This window comes from Anser brachyrhynchus (genome assembly GCF_964034855.1).
Source record: "Anser brachyrhynchus genome assembly, chromosome: 1".
In the NCBI taxonomy this organism is placed as follows: Eukaryota; Metazoa; Chordata; class Aves; order Anseriformes; family Anatidae; genus Anser; species Anser brachyrhynchus.
The window spans coordinates 82,809,246-82,833,320 of record NC_137694.1 but is presented as its reverse complement, the minus strand read 5'-3'; the positions used below and the strand labels follow the sequence as shown (position 1 = coordinate 82,833,320).

Sequence of the window (24,075 nt, the reverse complement as noted above, 5' to 3'; positions counted from 1 at the left end):
TTAACGTGTTTTCAAACGTCAAAATCCTGGGAGGACAGAAGCATAAGAACTGAATTTTTCCGAAGCCACATTATGTGAAAAAATGATTTAAAAAAAAAAAAAAAAAGGAAAGAAAAACACAACAAAACAGGCTGGGCCACAAGAGGAGTAACGTCTCTATCTCACATAAGCAGGGAAAAGGGGAGAAAAGAAGACTTCCATATGGCACTTAGTGCCTTGCACCATGAGCTACATTCCCTGCTGGCCCACAAACACTTAAGTAAACCCAACCATTAAACAAGTCTACAGATACAGAGAGGGAGGCATGAGTGCCCTTTTGCCATTAGAGCTTCTATATAAAATACGTAGGTCCACATTTGTCAGAAGAACATAAATCAGACAACTGGGGAAGGTTCAGCCTCCAATCTTCATCTTAAAGAAATACTTGTGTCATCCAGATTTCCAGACCCTGGGAGATAGGCTTACTGGGATGATTTGTCTGAAGTTTGCCTCTTTTTCCTTCTGTCCTCTCAATCTTTCATATCTCCCCCTGATTAATAGGTTTGGTTTTTCAGCTAATAGGTACCTAGTAAATTTCTCATGACCTGAGGACAGCAAACAGCATAAATGCAATGGATTCAGGCCAGAGGATGCCAGAGAAGGAAAGGAAGGGTGTGCTTGGCTAAGGAGGGGGTGGAGTGGGCAGCCTTCCTTCGCCTCCCACAAGCTGTCAAGTCCTTCTGTGCACACCCCCTCCCTCAGCCCTGCTAAAAACCTTCCTCTGTGTGCCTGCCATGACAGGTGGTCCAGATTTTCACTTAGAAAATCTGGCCACCCTATGTTTGCAACACCTCCCCGCTTAGTATCATCTGTGAATTTAATTAGCATGCAGTTTACCCACTCGTTCAGATTATTAACGAAGATGTTAAACAAGACACAATCCAAATAAAAAGATCCCCGTGGCAAACCAACTGATGCCTTTCTTTAAATCAGTTTATTGCTATCTATTGTAACCCTTTATTTACAGCCTTCAGCCAATTGTTCGTCTACGTGGCAGAACGGATACCCAAGCAAATTCACTGTTTTTCCACAGCTTTTCCACACAGACTGTAAAACATTGTATTCTGTATTATTACAGAACAGAATTTTACTGACCTGTCGTCATATCCAGGAGGAGTCCCCTAGTTCTCACCTACTGCATGTTTTATGACGCTAGATTATCTAACCTCCTGCTTCTGCTGTTTAACCTGCCTCTCCTTAGCAATACACACAGCATGAATGCCAAATAGTCAGGAGAAATGCACGTCGTCTGTAAGCATTTCCAGTGCCACAACCTAGAACCCGTAGGTAGAAATCTGGCAGAGGGTGACAAAATCATTAGAAAAAGAAAGATCAGGACAGATTTAATGCGTTCTATGCAAGGAAGATGTAGGAAAAAAATCCTATTTTTATTAATTAAAACCAATGCAAGAGCACTACTCTGAGTCACTAGCTTCAGTAAGGCCATTACAGGTTAATTAATCAAATAAGCAAAATTACAATGCAATGATTGTGCATTGATATTTAGTTTTTGAAATTAAAATAAATTTAATGAGTTTCATCAGTAAACCATATCACATCTGGGGAAGAGACAAACATGAATGTCATGAAAGAACCTCCCACACAGAGCATGAGAAAACTTTACATAGATATCACTGAACATACACACAGATAGATAGATATAAAAATACAGACACACACCCCTTTATTTATAAAAACAAATCAAATTTGTACTTAAAAACGTTAAGCAGAATCATCTTTTCTTTGCAAAAATACCTTAATACAAGAAACAAGTCAACATTTGAACATGTTCAAAGCCAAATTTAAGTCCTACTTTGGACCTCTCTAAAACAGGTGATCTCACACACACTATTTAAGTAATAAAAACTTTGAGGTTTTCTATGGACTATTTATGTGTCTTCTAGATCTTTCTTTAGAAACAAACAAACAAACAAACAAACAAACAGTTATTAGGTAGTCTCAAAAATTCACCCCAAAATAATTCCACTGAACATAACAACTGTAACTAGAATCATAGAATCATAGAATCATAGAATATCCTGAGTTGGAAGGGACCCTTAAGGATCATCAAGTCCAACTCTTGATACCGCACAGGTCTACCCAAAAGTTCAGACCATGTGACTAAGTGCACAGTCCAATCTCTTCTTAAATTCAGACAGGCTCGGTGCAGTGACCACTTCCCTGGGGAGCCTGTTCCAGTGTGCAACCACCCTCTCTGTGAAGAACCTCTTCCTGATGTCGAGCCTAAATTTCCCCTGCCTCAGCTTAACCCCGTTCCCGCGGGTCCTGTCACTGGTGTTAATGGAGAAAAGGTCTCCTGCCTCTCGACACCCCCTTACAAGGAAGTTGTAGACTGTGATGAGGTCTCCCCTCAGCCTCCTCTTCTCCAGGCTGAACAGGCCCAGTGACCTCAGCCGTTCCTCGTACGTCTTCCCCTCCAGGCCTTTCACCATCTTCGTAGCCCTCCTCTGGACACTCTCCAACAGTTTCATGTCCTTTTTATACTGTGGTGCCCAGAACTGCACACAGTACTCGAGGTGAGGCCGCACCAGCGCAGAGTAGAGCGGGACAATCACCTCCCTTGACCTACTAGCGATGCCGTGCTTGATGCACCCCAGGACACGGTTGGCCCTCCTGGCCGCCAGGGCACACTGCTGGCTCATATTCTAACTAACACCTTTGCAGCCTGCCGGTGTCTTTTTCAACTAACAAACAGGACAACTATGGAGCCTCCCTTCTGACTGCACTGCAGTACGTGGCCCAAAGCATGACATCCTCATCCTCTCAGGTAATACCACGATACTACTGAAGGATATCAAAACCTCAGCACAACAGATTTCTTTCCATAATCAAAGTTATTTTTAATCAATTCTAACAGAGAGTAAATAGCCTAAGCAGAGGTTAAAATAAACTTCACTCTACAAGTTCAGTTTACTTTGAAGCAAAATAGAAACCTAGCTCTTAACTAGAACTATGCAACTCCTGCTTACCAACTGATGGCACTCTCCCACTTTTTAGCAACTCCTGAACATAACTATCCATAACACACTATCATACTACATGCTTTTACAAACAAATGAACAGGAATATATCATAAAATACCCTGAGTTGGAATGGACCCACAAGGATCCTCAAGTCCAACTCCTGGCTCCACACAGGTCTACCCAAAAGTTCAGGCCATATGACTGGGAGCATAGTCCAAACACTCCTTCAACTCTGATGGGCTTGGTGTCCTGACTACGTCCCTGGGGAGCATGTTCCAGTGCCCGACCACCCTCTCGGTGAAGAACCTCTTCCTGATATCCAGCCTGAACCTCCCCTGTTGCAGCTTGAACATAATTTACTTGAAAGACATATGTCAACAATCCCGTAAGGAATAGATGCATGGGAGAGGGGAAGATCATGTGAGAGAGGAGGGGAAGACCACCGAGAATAATCAGAAAAATAATGCAACTGGTAAGTTTACATTCCAATATAATTTTCAAGTCAGCTCTTTCTCAGATAGATCCACTCTGAATACCGTTGCTTATCACTAAAATTGTAAAACATTTATCCCAATTTTTTTAACACAAAGTTCAGTTTCATAACAAGAGGCATCGTCAAACTCTCAGCTGCAAAAAAAACAATAGTCTCTTTTTCATTATCCATTTAGAAAGCATAGGACTGCATCCTCACACTCAAGACTTGTATAATCAGTGAATAGATGAGCACAAAATGTATTTAATTCTAACACGATCTAAGCATTTGGTAGAAATATATTAATTCTTTTTCCCCTTTCTCAACAGCTCTTTCTTCTGAAATGATGCCTTAAACAGAGAACTCACTTTAGCTATCTAACTTACACATACAGGCTTGTTCGATATTCAGTGGAAAACCAATGTGGTTCCAAAGAGATTCATACCATCCTAACATAGTGTTTAAGGTCAGGAGGAGCAGGATGAACCACTACTACAAGTCTTTTCAATGACCACTGAAGGAACCTAACCAATATCCAAATAAGACACCTGATTTTACACAGCCTGTCTCGGGGAGATTGGTTCCCCTCTATAATCAGAGAGGAATAAGCAGAAGTTTTTGTTCTCCTTTAAGATTACAGAAACAATTCAAACTGTTCCTTATTTTCAAATCTTAACAATCTATTTGAAAATTTTATCAAGCAGACCTTACCTTCACTCTGAGTGACAATTACATTTTTAAACAGTGTGTTTTAACATGCCATAAGAAACTTCCACTTTCCAGAAGTGACATTGCTACACTCTAAGTAACCTGGCTGCAACCGGAGATATTGCAGATATTCACAAAAGAGGAGGGGCAGTGTATCTAGTCATTAACAGAGTCAAAGAACCTACGTGGCATCAATGCCCCATCTGCTAGCCCCTCTACACCGAAGGAACAGTTGGCGTGATGCACAATTAAGAGCTGAGAGGAACGTAACAAAAGTATATGCAGGTGGTAGGGGTCACTGTGGGATACTATAAAGGAAAGAGAGGGTCAAGTTATTATCTGGAATGCATCCACAGGGCACAGTCATCTTTTAAATCAGTTTTTATAATAGCCATGCCTGTATTGATTTAATAATATCTTTATGCTACAGATTTACTCAGCACACCATGAAGAACTACATTGAAGATCAAGCTGTAGACCAGGTCTTGTTTCTTTTCCTCACACAAATACCATAAAAATGAAATTCAATTTTTTAATCACAGTGGCTAATATACCCGTGTGTATGTGATAACTACCATACCGTATCCTTTACTTTTAAGTCTGTATTAGCTTATACGTAATGCTGAAATGGAAAGGAGAGAGATCACCCATGGAAAAGCATGGCTGCATCACAGTGAGCAATACAATATTTTAGAGTATTAGGCCTCTAAAGAAAATTAGCTATTGTAAACCACACAGCCACGACAAATGAAATACTCATACCTACAGCTCAGCAATTGTGGCCACTCCCATAAACATGCACAGAGAAGAACAGCACTTTCTTGCCTTGCCTGAACCAGAATGCTGACTCATCACCAACTTCCCTGAAGTTACCACTTACTTAAAGGAAGGAGCAATCAGCACCCCGCAGCCCGTGGGCAACTGCTCCTGAGCCCAGCCTGTTTGCCACTTGCAAGTCAGCCCACAAAAGCCTCCTTTGGCATGACAAGGAGGAGCGAGAAGGATAGTTCAAAAGGGCAGGAACAACAAGGGCCATTTTAAGTGTTAAGGTCAGGCTGTGTGTGGGAGCCTGTAGTAAAGCAGCTACAAGTCAACAGTGACCCTGGAAAGGAAGTTACTTAATATTCATGTTGACAGGAAAGAAGAAAGGATTAATCATGTGGAATTAGCATTTTCATTGAGGAGCTTGTTCAAGTCTTATGTTCTACTTTGAGGAGAAGACGGCTGCTTCACACCAGCACTTTACATCTCTCATTTATCGAAACATTGCAGCTTGCTCCCAACTGTCATTAACTGATGAATAATGAAAGACTTCTGTACTTTTACTTCAGATTAATCATGCAGCTCCCTTGGTCTTTTGATGTCTGAATGTGTGTTCTGAACCTTTGTTGTTTTTTTTTTTTTAAACATATGAGGGATAAAAAAATCTGTTTAATTAGATTTCAGTTCTGTTGGGAAAAAATGGTCTCTGCTGAAAGGGCAGCACCTCATAGTTTCACCTCACACTCACAGTGTTGTGGTTTCACTGTGCACCATTATCTCTTTCAAATTGTATCATATTTATGCTAATTTCAAATCATCCCTTATATTACAGAAAGCAATGGTTAAAAAAAGTCACTGCAGTTACCCATGTATTGGGTTTACATGGCAAGGTTTCGGTAATGGGGGCTGCAGGGGTGGCCTCTGTGAGCAGAGCCCAGCAGCTGCCCCATGTCAGACCAGAGATGGCTCCAAAGGGACCTGCTGCTGGCCAGAGCTGAGCCAGGGAGCAACACTGGTTGGGCCTCTGGGAGAGCTGATTTAAAGAAGGGAAAAAAAAGCTGCTGCACCACAGCAGCTGGGAGAAAGGAGTGAGAACCAGCCCTGCAGCCCCCAAGGTCAGGGCAGAAGGAGGGCAGGAGGTGCTCCAGGCACGCAGCAGCAGTTCCCCTGCAGACTGTGGAGAAGCCCCTGGTGGAGCAGGCTGTCCCCCTGCAGCCCATGGGTCCCACATGGAGCAGATCTCCACACTGCAGCCCGTGGAGGAGCCCCCGGTGGAGCAGGTGGATGTGGCCTGGAGGAGGCTGCGGCCCATGGAGAGCCCCCGCAGGAGCAGGCCCCAGGCCGGAGCTGCAGCCTGTGGAGAGGAGCCCACGCAGGAGTAGGGGGTCTGGGGGGAGCTGCCGCCCGTGGGGGACCCATGCTGGCAGGGGCAGAGAGTGACCATGAAGGAACAACAGAGACAAAGCATTAGGGGCTGACCACAGCCCCCCTTCCCTGTTCCCCTGCACTGCTCAGGGGGAGGATGTAGAAGAGAGTGAACGGAGAGGAAGGTATTTTTTTTGTTGTTCACAGAATCACAGACTCATCTAGGTTGGAAGAGACCTTCAAAATCACCTAGTCCAACCTCTGACCTAACACTAACAAGTCCTCCACTAAACCATATCACTAAGCTCTATATCTAAACGTCTTTTAAAGACCTTCAAGGTCAACCACTTCCCTCGGCAGCCCATTCCAGTGCCTAACAACCCTTTCAGTAAAGAAGTTCTTCCTAATTTCCAACCTAAACCTCCCCTGGTGCAACTTTAGCCCATTCCCACCCCTCCCCCCCCAAAAAAAAAAAAAGAAGCACTCACACAACCTCTGAAAATTGGCAAGAGCTGTTTATTGCCAGGACATCATGCTGGTAAGCCTGTGAGATGTCCGTGGTGTTTGGTGACTCCAAGCTAACGTTTGCAATGGAGCCTGAGCAATGAGTAGGGGGCTCGCTGGGCACTCCTGCGATGCTGTTGGTGCTCTCGGATGGCAGAGCACAAAGACATGCCGCAGTAGTCCCAGGTCTGTTCTGGCCGAGGTGGATCCACTTCCATTGGTTCCTCCACATTTGGTGGATCCAGCTCCATGGGCTCTACAGTGTTTGGCAGAAGGCTAAGCCAGTCCTTGCCCAGGACTGCCCAAAGGGGATGCCTTCCATCCAGAAGGTTCTCAGGCCACAGTGCTGAACCAGGGGCTCTTCCAGTTCCATGCCTCGTTCCCATGCCACCGTCGAGTTCATTTTTATGCATGGGTCCAACGCTGCTGTCTGGTTTACGGCCATTACTGGGTCCCACACTGTGCTCCGGACTACGGGCACGCCTCTGCTCCCCGCGGCTCTCTGCCTGATGTTCCCACCTTTGCCCCACATCACTGTTGCTGCTATGATTAGGCCCAGGCCCCCTGTCACTGGGTGTTTGAGGGGCCGGCCTGTTCCCCACATCGTTGCGGTGCCAACGGTACCGCCTGTACCTGTCCGTGGGCTGGGTGCCAGAGGTCCCTTGGGCACTGGTGTCTCTTGTGCCACTGGCGCTATCCCTCCGCCCACAACACATCTTCTTCTGGTCAGGTGCCTTCCTTCTTGGTGCTTCACTGGACTGCATCACTGTCCTTGCACACCAAGGAGGCCTGCTGCTTGCCTAGCTGCTTCTAGTCTCCTTCCTGCCGCACAAGCTGGCGGTCAGAGTGCCTAGAAGCTCAGCGAATGGTGGGCCAGCTGCAGGGGTCCTGTTTTATAGGGCCTGCAGCAAAGGCCGGGCAGTGGTGGCCACTGTGACCTCAGCAAGCCTCTGTGATGGAGTGGCTCATGCGTGGCCAAAGGTGGCTGTGTTGGGAGCAGCCTGGAAGACGCCCTCACATGGACAAGGAGGAGGGTTGGGGGGCTGAGGGCCCCTTTTCTGGGGCTGGCTCCCCCAGGCCATTTGGCTTGCCAGAGAGAAAGGCTGCCCCTCGGCCACAGGGGCTGCCCTGCACCTCCCATCCTGTGCCCTGGGTTTATTTTTAACACTGCTTTTTAGGTAATTTCATTCTATTCTTTACAGAAAAGAACAGAAGCAAGGTGCATCTTCAGCCCTAGTTCCCATGTGCGCTTTGTGCTCCAAGTGAAGAATTTCTTCCTCATGTCATATCCAAGCTAAATCTCCCCTCCATTTGTTCAAAGACGTTATTCCTGGTTCCCTGGCTACACTCCTTGATAGAGTTCCTCTACAGCTTTCTAGGCCACTTTTATGGGTAAGGTTAGGTAGCAAAACTGCAGGACCTAGCAAATTGCAGCCTTATCTACCTTGTTCCACACGTTCCACATGACGTTTTCCAGCTCAGGCTCTAGCCTCTCATCAGTGTAACAGAATCGTTAAGGTTGGAAAAGACCTTCAAGATCATCTGGTCCAACCATCACCCTGCTACCAATGTCACCCACTAAACCACGTCCCTGCGCACCAGATCCAACCTTTCTTTGAACAACCCCAGGGACAGTGACTCCACCACTTCCGTGGGCAACCTGTTCCAATGCCTGACTGCTCTTTCTGAGAAGAAATGTCTCCTACTTGTTGCAGTCTTTTTGCAGTCTTGACTGTGTCAAGACTTTTCAGCTTCTCACACTGCCCTGCCAGCAAGGAGGCTGGGAGTGCAGCAGGAGCTGGGTTGTTTGTTTCTATTGGTTCTCACTGCTCTAGCTTGTTAGTAATAGGTAATAAATTACATTCATCTCTGTATGCTGAGTCTGTTTCGCCTGTGACAATAATTGCTGAGTGATCTCCCTGTCCTCATCTCATCCCTTGAGCCCTTTCCATCGTATTTTCTCCCCCTTTCCATTTGAGGAGGGGAAGTGAGTTCAGCTACCCAGTTGGGCAAAACCACTACAAGCTAGCACAGAGAAAAATGTTGCAAAAATTAACCGAAATGATTACAATACGCAGATATTTATAATTATTGTCATAAAGTAGAAGTACAAATCGTGTACCAGTAACATATTAATGTCTCTTAATCTAGTTGCTTGACATCCGCTTGCAATTTTTTTTTTAAGATTATGAAAATATTTTCCCCCAACTCTTCCCTTTCTGCGCCCTCCTCCAAACTTCTTCCTCCATCAGTTATCAAGTACTAGACTTGACCTCTTCAACTGCAAATATAAAACAAATTAGATTGAAATGCTAGTTTCCCCCATAGCAAGTGGCACATTGATTAGTACTGTACATTGGGCTACTTAATGGAGTCAGATCTTTTCAAAATTTTAGCCCTGTGAAAGCTGCTACAACACATGAGCTGCTAAGTACATCATCCATTTTATGACGTGATGATGTTATGATCACTTTATTTATGATATTGTGGCATCCCTGTCTATAGCAGGGGGGTTGGAACTAGATGATCTTTGAGGTCCCTTCCAACCAGACCCATTCTATGATTCTGTGATTGTGATCAGAGTGGAAAAAAAAAAAGCCAACTCACTGCAGCTGTACAGAGCTGCACATGGGCAGCTCCCAAACAGCTGCAGGTGATCAGGTTACTCTCCTTGAAGTACACACATTGATCAAACGCTCCATATTTTATTTATGTAGCTACAGGTATTGTTCATAGTTAAAAAATCATTCAGCCCCGTTGGGGGAGTTAAGGAAAAGAAAAAGAAAATACACTCACTCCCTTCCTTCTCTCTCAAAATAATCATAGCAACTTAACCAATGCTTTACAAACCTTTTTTGAAGCAAGCCTTTTCATAATCATCTTCCTCAGAGTCTGTCAGCCTGACAATCGATGCAGCACAATACAACATAGTTCTTAGCGTTAAATGCCTAAAACACTGTGCCTAAGATAATGTTTTAGGATATAGTAATTTTGTCCATACGTAACAGCCATCTGAGAATAATTACACAAATCAACAGATAGTAAAAGAAGATATGCTTAAGCATTTTTGTCCATCAGCTACAAAGTGATATCTAGCTTTGTTCGGTCCACTTTAAAATGACTTAAATGTCAGGTACTTTCCTTTATTTTACCCAAGAGTGTTCCACACAAGACTAAAATTTCACGTGCATAATTCCAGTTCATTATACTCAGTTAAGCCACGTTCTACTACACTTCTGAAAGACTTGCAGATGGTTAAAGCTCCTCATTTTAACATGTACCTATGCATTTCAATGTCTTACAGTGTTTCAATTTGATCAGAACCTGCAATTTTCAAGGTTCAGTTAAATTAGTTGCAATGCCACAATCATATCTTTTTGTAAGATGCAGATATACTTTAAGTTTTAACCTTCATCTTAAGTATTTTGCCTGAGAATATGAAGAAACATGCAAAAGATGAGAAAAAAAAAATCACAAAACTCATACAACAGTAACTGATTCTTTTTTTCATTTTCCTCCCCACCCCCACCCCCCCTTCTTTTTCCCAATAAATCTCCTCTGGCATACTCTCTTCTAATTCTTCATAAAACTACTTCCATGTTTTTACTGATCTCATCGTTACTTTTGAATTCTCTCCAGTTTGCTAACATGATTTTGCATCAGGAGACTTAGAGTTGCACTTGTTAGAGAGCTAAATTCCCCCATCTGCAGAAAGCTGGCATACAGAGCTTATATTCAATAGAAATTTTAGTTTCACTGTATCCTCTTGCGAGGCTGTTTTAACAGCTTACTATTCCTAAGAGTGACTTACTCTACTAAGCCACAATTTCCCTCGTATTGCAGTGGCTAACCTAGCACTCGCACATATCCTAGCCATATCTAGGGTATACTGTAGTAAAGGGTGAGTGTAAAAATGCCTTTCAGAGGTCTCTGGCAGTCATCTTATTCCTTGACACATAAGATCTGATTATTGAGTTTTTCTGGATTATAACACGTTTTCTTTCCTAGCCATTCTACACACTTCCTGAGATCCCTTTGTATTAGTAACAGTGTAACTACACTCACTCCAGATCTGAAAGCCCAAATCATCATTTTCTTCCCTATTCAGTGTAAAATTCTCTGCTTACAATTATCTCAAACAAGAACATTTTCATCTGGACTAAATTCACACATATCTAATGTTAGTCTGCTTCTCACTGCTGCTGCTACCTAAAGGAAGTGATATTATCACAGCCTACAGGATGTGCTCTTTCAAAGCAAAACTGGTAACTCTAATGACTTTCAAAACCTATGTTAAAATGTTACAGAAAAGGTAAAATTGTACCCTAAAATTGCATGTGTTCCTTTCTCTAACAAAGAACAACAAAAAAAATGCAATTACTAAAGAACATAAAATGGATTTTCATTTTTCTTCTGTTATAGAAATATAAATTCCTTGATATTTTATTTTGTTTTTGAGTTCTCACCTGGAAGTATTTTCACACTTAAACTGGCATTAGATATTGCTTTCATTAATCTTGTTTTTGTTCAAGCTGGACATTTGTTCACAAAGTGTTGAAATAGAATAGTACCAAATTTTGAAATTTGTTACATAGCACCATATGCACCATACACGCAGATTTGCTTTCAGATGGATCAAAGTAACAAGAAATCTTGTCACTTCCAAACAGGACACCATATATAAAGACAGCTAAACACAGTGGGAGCTACAAAATAGCATCCTCTATTTCTGTCACCACTTTGTTCTCCCTGCGGATGGCAAGACATTTGCTTGGATTCTGTGCTGATCGGATTCTTTTCAAACCAAATTCATTTTGTCATGGTGCATATGCCACTCCGGCACCCACGTACAGTCACACGTGTTCCTTAACACATGACATATGAGTTGAACTCCAGGCTCTGTCATCAGCTTGATACATGGCAGATACTTCACTCTGCCTTTACCTCATTTTTTTCTATTTTTAAAATGCAGATATTGGCAAAACTTCCTTGCAAAACATTTTGCAATCTACTGATGAAAACTGTATGTAATAAATAGTATTGTCATCTTACCAAGGTACCTTCCTGACCTATACTCTGCGTGCACAGATGGCTTGCAATAACATGTGGCGGATTACCACTCTTCCTACTATGCCGCTGCATAGTCACAGCCAAAATTTAGCAGTGAGCTCTTGATCTGCCGTGTTTGATCTTTACCCTCTGTCCTCTTGAAATGCCTGGAAGCATATCTGTGTTTCTAGGACCACTGAGAGGCAATTTCACTTTACTAGGATTCATGTTTCTAATGTTACTTTAGTCACAAAATAAAAAGAAGGCTTCATAACTTCAAATTAATTTTACATATATTCCATGGAAATTCCCACACTACCAGTATTTACTACTACAGTAACATAACCAACTCATACCTTCCAAAAGGCAAAAAGTCCATAGAATGACTATGTCTATTATCTTTATATATACCTCGAAACACACACACGTTTCCTCACTGGTTGAGAAAGATTTTCTATTTCCTACGAGGCCAAAAGAAAAAAAAATATATATTCTTAAAAATGATGATTATTGCATGACAAATCTGGAAGAATATTTATACCACTGATAGAGCAGATATGTAGGCTGATATCAAAAAATTAGATCATTGATGTTTCAGAGCAGAGTTTATAACCCAAATCCATCATTTGTGTTAGCATCCCATCAGGATTTACATTACATATCCATTTCCCCCCTTATCTACAGCAATAATGCAACAAATTTCCTCTCATAAAATCACCAAGACACTGACACCATCACCAGTAATTTTATTTACTGCTAAAATTACTCTGGAAAGACTTGCTCTCTTCTTGTGCTTGAATCAATTTGTAAGTTTTAAAATTGTTTTCAATAGGACAAGATTACTACACAATGTTTGTTATTTCACTTTGCATTGTAGCTTGGTGTAAGACTAGCAGTCTAAGGTGCTTTCCACACTCTGTCAGAGAAGGCTTAACTACAGATCAGGGCTTTGCTGTGTGTTTAAACACAGTTGTAGAGACTCACATTGCAAAATCTTCTCAGGATGTTGGAAATACTAGAAAGAGTAGCAGCAGTATCCATAATGCAGTATTTATGGAAATTCTGCAATATATATTTACTTATAGGATAGCACACGTGTTCCTTCATCCTTTTCTGAGAAAAACAAATGTTGCTTTATGGCCTGCATGCTATTTCTAAAATAAAAAATAGTCATCCAGTTAAATTTGAAACAACCTTGACATTGAACAAGTTGATTAAAAAAAGACAAATAGAACCTGCTTTCAGCAGAGAAGACCCCTTAAAATAACGTAATGCCCAGCAAATGCACCAGTAAAGCCCTGGTGAAGAGGGCTTGCCAAGCTGCTGAAGAGGGTTTTAAATTAATCTTGCCAGGGGAGGGGAACCTCAGTCCACCCAACTCCTACCAATTTGATGCCAGTGCCAGCAACAGATGCTCAGAGCCTGGAGAAGGATCACAGGTCAGCGAAAGAGCACATGAGGAACAGCACAAAGGAATTGCAGCTGCTCCAGCCAGCATGTCAGCTTCATCAGGGGCCCAACTTAAATGTCGCTATGCTAACACACATACCATGGAGAATAAACAAGAGGAGCTGGAAATGTACATGTCTGCAGGGCTACGATTTCATTGGCATCGCGGAGATGTGGTGGGATGGCTCCTATGATTGGTGTGTTGACTATAACAGGAAAGGAAGATGAGGAGCAGGTGTCACCCCCTATGTCAATGAGCAGCTGGAGGGCATGGAGAACCACGTGGGGATGGGTGAGGAGCTGACCAGTCTTTGCCTCAGTCTTCACTGGTAACAGACCACTGGGGAGTGCCGGTTGATGAGAAACTCGACATGAGTTGGTAAAGCATGCCTGCAGCCCAGAAAGCCTACTGTATGCTGAGCTCCCTCAAAAGCAGCGTGGCCAGCAAGGCGAGGGAGGTGATTTGTTGAACCCCTTTTTAATAGTACAGTAAAGAAAGACATTTGAGATAATGTTATAGCCAAAATAAAGTTTTTGTTTTAAAAGTTTTATCTAGAATGCTGTTTTTCACTAAAACTCATGGTAAGATTTGCATCAAAATTAACTTTCACCAACTGTTGGGCTAACTCTTTACTAACAGAGGTCAAGAAAGAAGGTTTAGGCCCACAGCTCACAATCTGCATTTAACACGTTACAAGACAGTCTCTCACAGAGGTCACTCTCTCCTTCCCTCAACAGCCCTGCAAGCCTTTTATATTTTTCAACAGCTACAGCTCCCACTTCACTCCCTCATGTGAGCTCCAAGCTTTCCTTCTTTACAGCCTGCTTAACAGGCAAGATATTATCACAAAAAAGCCATGGGCTGATTTCTCTAACTTCCACACAAATGATGTACTCATTTCCTTAAGAGCTTTTGTGAATCTTGTTAATAGGTAGAACATGCATGTAGTCTCTACTGGAGCCCACACCATCAATATTAATTTATAATTGCATAAAGGTGGCTTTTCAACCAGAATTTAATAATAAAAAAAAAAAGACAACAACAAAAACACACCTTCCATACCTTCCATTATATTTGAGCTAGTAGGACTATGTGTCTCTATACAAAAGTCATTTACAGGTTTCAGAATCATATCCAGAAAGACTTACCCATTAGAACTGATCATCCAGAGAACAGCTTAGTGAATCCAGGCTTTCATTTCTTACACTGGAAATGTAACTGAGAAATAGATCTAAGCAGGAAAAATAAACTACTTTTAAGAACAAACAACAAGAACTAGAAAAAAGTGATTGCTACAACAGACAAATAGGAACAATTGGCTTGCAGTTCAGTGCATGTTTCAACCAGTTTCACTCACTGATTGCCTCAAGGAACTTCAGCTGCTGCTGCACCTACAAGATCAATCCTGCTAATTGTGAGGAAAATTATTCAGGACAACACAGAGCCTCCTACTAATGATGCCTGCCAGAAGAAAGTCAGTTTATCAGCTACCCTAAAGGTTAGCATCAAAAGCAAATCCAACAAACTCAAATGATTATATTACTAACCTTTCAGGCAAAAATCACTACAGTTGTGAAAAAAAAAATAATTCAGAATTTCCTGCATTTTTAAACTTATTTTGGTTCTCTGTTCAACAGGTGTAAAGCCTGTTTTTAGTATTTTATATTATCTGATTTGACCGGGGGGGGAAGATGTCTACAGCAATGCCTTCAGATCTGTTGGTGGTCTTTACTAACACTGGGTAAGAGAAACAATATATGGATAGACATCAGCAAATACTACAGGAAATGGTTTGCTGGAATGGTTTAGTTACTTTTACTCAGAAAGACTTCAAAAAGCAATGAGTAAATAATTGTTGGGTTAAAAAAAAAAATTCTGGCTAAATTCACAGAAGAAATTAACCACAAAGACAACAAGCCACAAATACTTAGAAGCTGGGAATGACTCATTAAGTGCTTGTCCCACCTTTATTTATTTTATTTTAATTTCCAAAATGCATTGTTTATCCACCATGAGACAAAAGACAATGGGATGGTTTGGTGTGATCCAGCATAACTTAAACTTTTTGAATTTAGTCATCTGCAATAACAGCTGAGAACTTTCATCATTTTGAAGTAATTTCAAAGCTACAAAAGAAAGGCCTATCTGTACTATTCAATATACATTGCATATGAACATCATTAATAATTTGTGAGATGAAAGCCACAGATAAATGCAGTATATACTGGAAGGCTAGAATAAACTTCTGTTTGAATATGTTCTAACTAGTTCTTAGTAGGATATACAGTTAGAAAGATCATAGCCTGATTGGCAGAGCAATAGCTTTACCGTTCCTTATTTGAAAACTACTTCATAATTGACTGTTCACTTTTATATTTGACTCAATTAAAACAATATGCTTTGTTACAAATAACAAATAACATCTTTATGTTCTCTAAGAGTAAAGTAGAACACCTACAGTGTAGCACTTCATTTAGTAATTACAATTGTCTGTGTGTATATAAACATATAATAAAACACTATGTTTTAGAGAGCACAAAAAGTTACTTCATGCTCTATTAGCCAAAACCTAGACTGTTGCAGCTAGAACGATAAATAGCTTAAAATCTGCTTCAACTCTTTGCAGCAAAGATGCATTTGAAATGCAAAGCAAGGTGGCCTGTCTCACCACAGAACCCGTAGCTGATATGACAAGAAAGCAGGGGAAGGAATCAGAGGCAACAGGCATGTTTTTTAACTTTCTGATACCTGCTTGATCTCTGCCTACAAAGTTGTGCTCTGACAAGACCACAATGCTTTCAGGAGAAAACAACTCATTAATAAAAGAGGTTATCCAGTTCTGTGCACCTCCTCCTCCCCTTCCCAATTAATAATCACAGAAGCCATCATTCAGAGACAGAGGGACTATATCAGAGCGAAGTCAGCTGTCACCAAACCTTCTTGACTTTCAGTGGGAAGTTTCTTTTTCCTATTTGTTTTTGTTTATTTGCTTGCTTGGTTTTATTTTTTTTCCTCCTATTTGTTTCATTTTTTAACCTTGTTGGTGCTTGCCTGGCTTCCAACTATGAAGCTAATTGGTAGTTTACGGAATAGAAATAAAGCAGGAGTATTCGATCAAAAAAATATTTAAAATAATACTAACTCTTACTGACATATCAATCACAAGTTTAAGCTCAAAAGCCTAACAAAAACAAGAGTTTGTGCATTTTTCTCCCCTAATTTCACAAAGCTAATCTCCCATCAGTTTAAAAAAAAAATCCCGAAGAAGAGAATTCTCAGTATCATCACTTCAAAAAACAATTATTTACTGACTCAAGTAGCAGGATCTACCCCTAAGCATATAAAAATGAAGTAGCACAACAACCAATAAGCAGGTTGTCATCAGAGCATACGGTTCTGCTGTCATGCCTGTCTGTTCATAGACTGTATCTTACTCTAACTGCCAGTTAGTAAGAAAATGGCAAACAACTATAAAGGCATGAAGACAAAACATGAGAATAGTATCCAATTGGATTTATAAAGGAGAGAGAGAGAGAAGGAAGGAGAGAGGGGGAGAGAGAGAGAGAGAGAAAGAGAAGAACAAGTAGCTAGAATGATTCCTTGATCAACAACTCTCTTTCCTTTCCTTCTGTGTGCCTGGTTAAGTGTGATGTCTTTATTAATAAATCCTCTGTGTAAAGTTAATCCCTTTTAGCTACTTAAGGCTTAGGACAGATCACATCTCCCATTCCTGCCAATAAGTTCTACAGATGATACAGCAAAAGACTACATGAGGAGCATGTTTTATTAAAACTACTCATCTAAGAAAATTTATCACAGAACTCTATCCACCTAATATCACTAGAAATCCCAGTAACTACCTAGCATGAATCACAACATAAGACGGTTAATTCCACTTTTTTTTTTTTTTTGGAGAGTATGACAATTGAAGAGGGCTTTCTCACAGACACCTGTTATCAAAACAAAAGGCCCACATTTTCAAACACATAATTAAATTAGACCTAATAGACCCAAATATTTACTTACTAAGATTTAGGACATGTATATTAACTTATATAAAATTCTCTATGGACATACGTGCAGCAGTTTTTTTCTGATTCCTTTATAACTGCATGTGTTATAAAAATGAACCAAATGCTACTGTGTATTTTTCAAGTTCTCAATTTAAAAGGACATTTTACCTTCACTGGGGACTCAAATGTTCACGAATATAAAATAATGTCATCTAGTGGTCACCTCTACTTTTATCCCCAGCAGCCTTTTTCGTGAATGCAGTGCAAGCTGAGTCTAAATCTATCTCCTCTCTATTCAATATTTTCAATGCTGATTTTGAGATACACTTTTTTTTTTTTTTAAGCATTTTTTGTTTTTATTATATATTCATCTCCAACAAGTGAACAGGCTACACTGAATCTAGTTTTGGTAGAAATGTCAAGACTTGCACCATGTAGTTCTCAATGTGGAAGAAAAAAATCTAGGCAATTTTCATTCCTGTACTGTTTCAAATGCCCAGTTTATCTGGGGCACTCTTTGTCTTGGCTCTCAGGCTTACAATTAACATTTACTGTCTCTTTGAATTCCAATTATAATTTATTAGACATAAACTCTATTCAATTTACTTTATATTTTTATTTTTAACAAAATCCAAGTTCCATTATTTGCAACCGCAAAATACTCAGAAGACAATATTTTTATAGGGATCTTAAAATATATTATCCATATGAGGAGATTTACTAGCTGGGTGGTGTTTGGTTTTTTTTGTTTGTTTTGTTTTGGTTCTGTTCTTCTTCTTGTGTTCCTATTTGGATCTGCACACGTGAAGTTGAATCTTAAGCTCCCAAATTTGATTGGAAATAAATAAATTCATTAATCCTTCCTTTCCTCTAGATTGCTGGTGTTCTGCAGCTTCTATCATAATGCTAGTCCAACTGCTCAGACCACTTTAAAGAGATTAAAAATAACCATATATGTAGATTATAAGGTACACTATGAATCTCTCCTCTTATGTGGCCAAGTGTTAAAAGCACAAGCTATAGCAACTGTTTTTCTTTTCCCCTCTTTGTTTTTACTCTTTGTTAATAACCTTCTATCACCTATTTATATAATAAAGGAATCTCACCAAGTCTCAATGTTCTCAACTCTGTCAATACTGAATTTGTTGAGAAGCACTTCTCACTTACCTCCAAAGCATCTCACTGAAGTGAGCAAGAAATGGCAGATGGCAGGAATATTATGTTTTAACAATATCTCCCTAAAAGTTCCAAATATTTGGTTTATAAAAATAACAGGCATGCTGCCAGTTAACCATATCCATCATTGTTGTCTATCTCATTTTGTTAAGGGAAGTATTCTGAAGCCATAAGTATTGATCTTTCCCCCATGAGGGGAAAGGGGAAAAAGAACTAGTGATGTTTACATTACCTTACATACAAATTCAATGAACACTCAAACACTTTAGTGGACTAATCTCATACCTACTTTTTTTCCACATTTACAAGCAGCTTGCAAAGCCTCCAAAAATTCTTACATAGCAAAATCTCTTCCATTACTGAAAAAGAAAAACAAAACGAGCAAGACCTACTTTTAAAGAAAATGTTACCAAAACCACACAATATTTTTGCTGATTTGGACATATTTGGAAGGGGGAAAAAGAAGGTAATAATACGTCTGTGTGATAAGTATTTTTTTTTCCTCCTTACTTCTCTAAGTTGTATTAGGCCAAACTATACTTACTGAAACTGCTGTTCCAATAACCCTGCCCCAAGCCCAGCTCTTTCCACAAAAAAAGATAAGTCCAAGGATAAGCCACTATACTTGGAAAAATGTTTATAAACCTTCTACAGAATTTCTTCCGTGAAGACACAAAAGAAACATCTTTAGTCATTTGTTTTGACAATTTATCTATTTGTTCCAACATTTAGACATTACTAACATATTTTAAACAAAGACATTCATTCTTTTCCTCAAAATGATCTATGCCATAACTATCTTCCAAATGATTTTAAGGTCTGTTAACAATAGCTTTATTTGCCATTTAAAGATTGCAAAAAATAAATGCAAGTAAAAGTAATATGTGATATATATTTATAGCTCTCCAAGACAGTTGTACCAAGAGTACCAAGAGTATAGCCAAAAGAATCATTGGCTGATTTATTTCCTTCGCTTACAACATTCAGTTAGGTTATTTATATATTATATATATTATATATATATATTTATATATTAGGTTATTTATATATCACATGCATATGTAACTAATTCATACCAACTTTTAAAAAGCTTTAAGATATACAAGCAAAATATGACCTGAAAGGCCTTCTAAACATTCAGCATAGAATACTAAAGATATTTCCTCTCCAGGTATTCACAATTTTGCTCCTACAAACCCGTCTTCGTCTGTTACAATTTCTCCACAGAAGTCTTGCTTCCAAAGAAACTTGTTCAAAACACTCTATCTTGGCTAGTCTAACTTGTAATCTAGCATCTTTCTAAAGCAGATACAAGAATTATGATATGACCCTGTGAGGCTCGAATGCGAAGGAAGACAGACAAGAACTGGATTTGGACAAGAGACCGCTAGCACTCATAACACTGCAGAATGTGGTATTAGTGATTCATTAGGTAGCATGCCTCCAGCCGAGTCCATATTAAAACTAACCTTCTCTACGTTTTCTCTCCCTAGCTTAATATATCACACTTGTTAGATGTGAGAATGCAGCCTGTCTGTTAAAAATGCTAAACAAAAGTCTGGAGCACTAGGAAATTAATTTTCAAAGCTGTTGAGACAAAAAAAAAAAAAAAAAAAAAAGAAAGGAGGGAAGGGGGCATCTATCATTGCATGGATGTCTGTCTAGAGAAATTTCTACCTCTCAAGAATCCATCTACCTCTAAAACTTACCTCAGTATTCTCCCCAACCCGAATCCTGAATAGGTACAAAAGGTATTCTGGGCATACAAGAAAAACACCATGCTTTATTCTAGCTGTTGCTAAGATATCTCACATCTACAGTTTCCACAGGAGCAGAATTTCCACAGTGCAAGTAATACACAAGAAGCATGCTGAGACATGGCTCCAGCTCTCAGCTCCTTTATGCTCCACCTTCTTCCCTCTATAGGTCTATCTGGGTATGACTGCAAAACATATCAGGTATTCAAAAATTATTCCTTCATTCCAATTTGAAGACAGACACTGCCCGTTTCTCAGGCAGCTTTCTTGGTGATTTCCCATCAGACAGAAACGCCAGTACACTACAGTAACAGGACTAGCATGGGGTTAACATGATGTATCCTTTAACAAAGACTAGCCTAGACTGTGATGATAAAATATGTATCACTGTATGGTAAAATACAGATTTGGACCCTTAAAATACATGCTGAGACTATGTCAAAAGATGCCAAAAGTATCATTGCAGATTGCAGAAGAGACCAACTCTTGTGTACAGTTATTCTCCATCCCCCACAAACCACAACAAACTCCTGTATGATTCTTCCTCCAGACAGTGCCAGAATTTATTTCAACCTTGTCACTGGTCTGGAAATACAAAGCAACCTAACAAGATGCCTGTTCAGAAATGCTAAGAGGTACAGAGGAAATTTGTTCATCAAATAATGCATCTGCCTTTCTACTTTGCAAATTTATCACAAATGGGTTTTAAGACATTAGTGTGTTTCCAGATTATACTGAAAGGTCTCGTGGCACATACAGCTGAAGGTGATCTTCATAAGTTATCAGCCAGCCTTCATTTGAAGATGAAATTGTGTAGTTTTACAGACTTCTTTCTCAAGCTGCTGACTACACTGTTTACTACTGGATGTGTGTTGTGCATCATTATTTTGGCTGACTGGTGATTGCCTAATGGACAGAGTGCAGGTGAAGCTTCTTGCATCTGTAAACCTCCTGATCACAGTTCTATGGTTAGTTTTAAGTCAGTCTCTTATGCTCTGCATAATTTAAAAAACAATCAAACAAAACAGAAAACCACTTCCTTCTCTGCATTGGTTTCCCACATGCCAGCCACAAAGCACTCCCAAAAACAAAACTGTGCTGAATCACCCTCTACACCTGTTCTCTTCAACAACGTAGTGTAGTAGGACTATTGAGTCCCCGGAATAAAGATTACCACTAGAGGACAGATGTATGGTCCGTGATTCTACCATTTGTGTCCTGTACCTCAAAAGTTCCCTGGCTTTCAATGGAAGGTAAAGAGCTGCAGGTAGTACCATCAGCTTAAGTTACCCCTGTGCCTTAAGCCATGCTGGCACATCTCTTAGAGACCAGATCTCATTTTCCCTTCTGCTATGGACTTCTTGAATGACACTGGGCACATTATTTATATTAACAGCTAATTCATTATTATGTATTTCTTATTAAATTTATTAAATTTAATTATTCCTTATTAAATTTAAACAATATCCACATACAATGACAAAAACATGTCGTCTTTCCCACACGCTTTCCAGAAGGAGGAAGGACAACACTTTTGGACTAATGCTGAAGAATGACTAAGGCAAATATCTGCTGTAATTTATGAGGGAAATCTGGTCTCAGCAATTGCAGCTTTCATGGAAGGAACTGAAAATTCAGTTGTACTTTAGATAGCATTTAAATTATTCCTAAATCCTGTGTGGATCAGGAAAAAACGAAACAGACAAACAAACCAAAAAAGCAACCCACACTACACACACCCCACTGTCAGCAGACTGTAAGACAGAGTGAGCTCCCTGCAATTTAACTTACATCTCTTCCATCTTCATCTTTCCCCAGGGGCAAATTCAGCCCTGACCTAAAAAGACACAGATCCCATTAAATTACGCTGGGACTGAATCCAGTAATGCCAGGTCACCCAATAACCTCAGAAGTATGGGTGAAATCTATTTTGTTCAAATGTGAATAACAAATCGGTGCAAGTTGCTGCATTATTTTTCCAGTTACATCATCACTGAATTTCTCTATTATCTGCATGTCACTAAATTGAGTCAACAAGATATTCTAAATTGGTAATGAGATCCTTAGCCATTCAGCACTTATTCCTGTTAAGGAATGATACATAGAGGGGCCTGCTGTATTCACAGTCATCTGTTTTTACAGCACAAATCACAGCTCTCTGCAGTCATGGGTTCTATGTCCTCATCCACAGGACTTGCACGCGTGATTGCAGCTCTCTTTCTTAAGAAACAATCATTGTTTTAAGACTGTTTCGTTTTAAACCTACCTTAAGGACTGGTTTTCATTCAGCATTTGAGGAAAGAATATTCTCTATACATTCATTCTGCAATCAATTTCAAATGAAATCTGCCAAAATTCTCATGATTTTGATATTCTTAATATTGACAATATTCTCTAATCATTTCTACTTGCTACAATATCTAGCTACATAAAACCACTTTTCATTGCAAAGGTTTAGAAGTAGCCAATGACATTTGGTTAAGCACACCTTTAGCTTATTACTTGAGGTGACGGTCAAGTAATTCGCACCACAGTACACAGTTAATTCAAAGAGCATAATTTAGGGAATCAATAAAAGGACTTAATAAACTAGAGTAGCATGATTATTAGCAATTTTCTCTTTCTAATTTCAACAAATATACGCAACATTACCATCTGATTTTTCCATACGTGCTTTGACAACACTGCATACACTGAAGTTTGAGGATAGTTTGTAAACAATTCCAAAATCTAAGCATGAAAACAGGCAGGATTACTATGAAGACCTTCTGTGTACTTTCCTTTCCTAGGAAAAAAAAAAAAAAAAAAAAAAAGCCAACAACCAAAACCTGAAGGTATCAATCATCCAGTTTTAACAGCAGCTGACTAAAGCTATTCATTGAATTGTGCATGGCTACCACTGTGGTGTCCCCATGAATAACTCTCAAAGTCTCCCCCTCCTTTTTTTTGTTTCTCTGAGTGGACTCTTAACAGCACTCCCCCCCCCCCCCCCCCCCCCCCCCTTCTAAATGGCTTAGAGGGACCAGCTGGAAAGAAACACCATTAGGAAAAACAAAAGTTTTCAAAGAAAAAGTAGGAACAAAGTGGACATACTAGTGACAACTTGTGATTCATGGCCTATGCTATGCTTTGCCCTTCTCTTTACCTCAATACACTCTTCGGTTTTACTGCTGGTAAGAGCAGGGCAGACTACTGCACTTCTCCTAACAACCAAAAATCACTTAAGGAAAAAGGACATGTCTGCTGAAAGGGAGAACAGAGAAATTTGGGGTCATACAAAGCCAGACATACGTTATTTTGCATTTCATCCTAAATTGATCAGTTGTCAAAAAGAACTTAGTAAATAATAGCAAACAGTTGTGTTTTACACAGATTCATATTTAATTTGATATATTTTTCTACTTGTCACATATTTCATTTTCTTGTAATTCAGTGTTCTAACAGTTCCTACTACTGTTTATAGTTTTGCCTTCAAGGATATTATATTCTATTCGTTATAGTTTCTACACTTTCCTTCATCGTAAGTGTGTATCAATACGACTATATGTAATTCTGCAGCTACACAGATTTTTTTTTTTTAAATCTAGACATACACAGAACTACTCTTAAGAGTTTTAAAGACAGCAGTACTAAAAGACAATTTTATCATAGGATCCCATTATTCCACATGCTGTGATTTTTATCCTGTGAGACTATCTTATGGAACAAAACTGCCTAGTTTCATTAGGTAACCACCACATTACACACCTTAAGTTAATGAATCAATTTCATGCAGAAGGAAAAACAAAAACAGAAG

General features: G+C 39.8%; 1 protein-coding gene across 29 annotated transcripts in view; it reads right to left on the bottom strand.

The window, feature by feature from the left end:
- The window catches only part of ROBO2 (roundabout guidance receptor 2), a 931,286-nt gene that overhangs the window by 440,211 nt on the left and 467,000 nt on the right, over positions 1 to 24,075 (bottom strand). The window contains exon 1 of one of the 29 annotated variants that reach the window (XM_080591515.1): positions 22,932 to 22,962. The exons of 23 other annotated variants lie outside the window; for them this stretch is intronic. In XM_080591515.1, coding sequence (XP_080447641.1) covers positions 22,932 to 22,947 — 16 coding nt within the window. In that variant the 5' untranslated portion in view covers positions 22,948 to 22,962. Of the gene's footprint in view, positions 1 to 4,206; positions 4,362 to 4,388; positions 4,411 to 4,965; positions 5,057 to 5,083; positions 6,714 to 14,481; positions 14,625 to 22,931; positions 22,963 to 24,075 lie in introns of those variants that run through there. 5 more of the 29 variants (XM_080591518.1, XM_080591492.1, XM_080591490.1 and 2 more) reach the window with 5 other exon arrangements.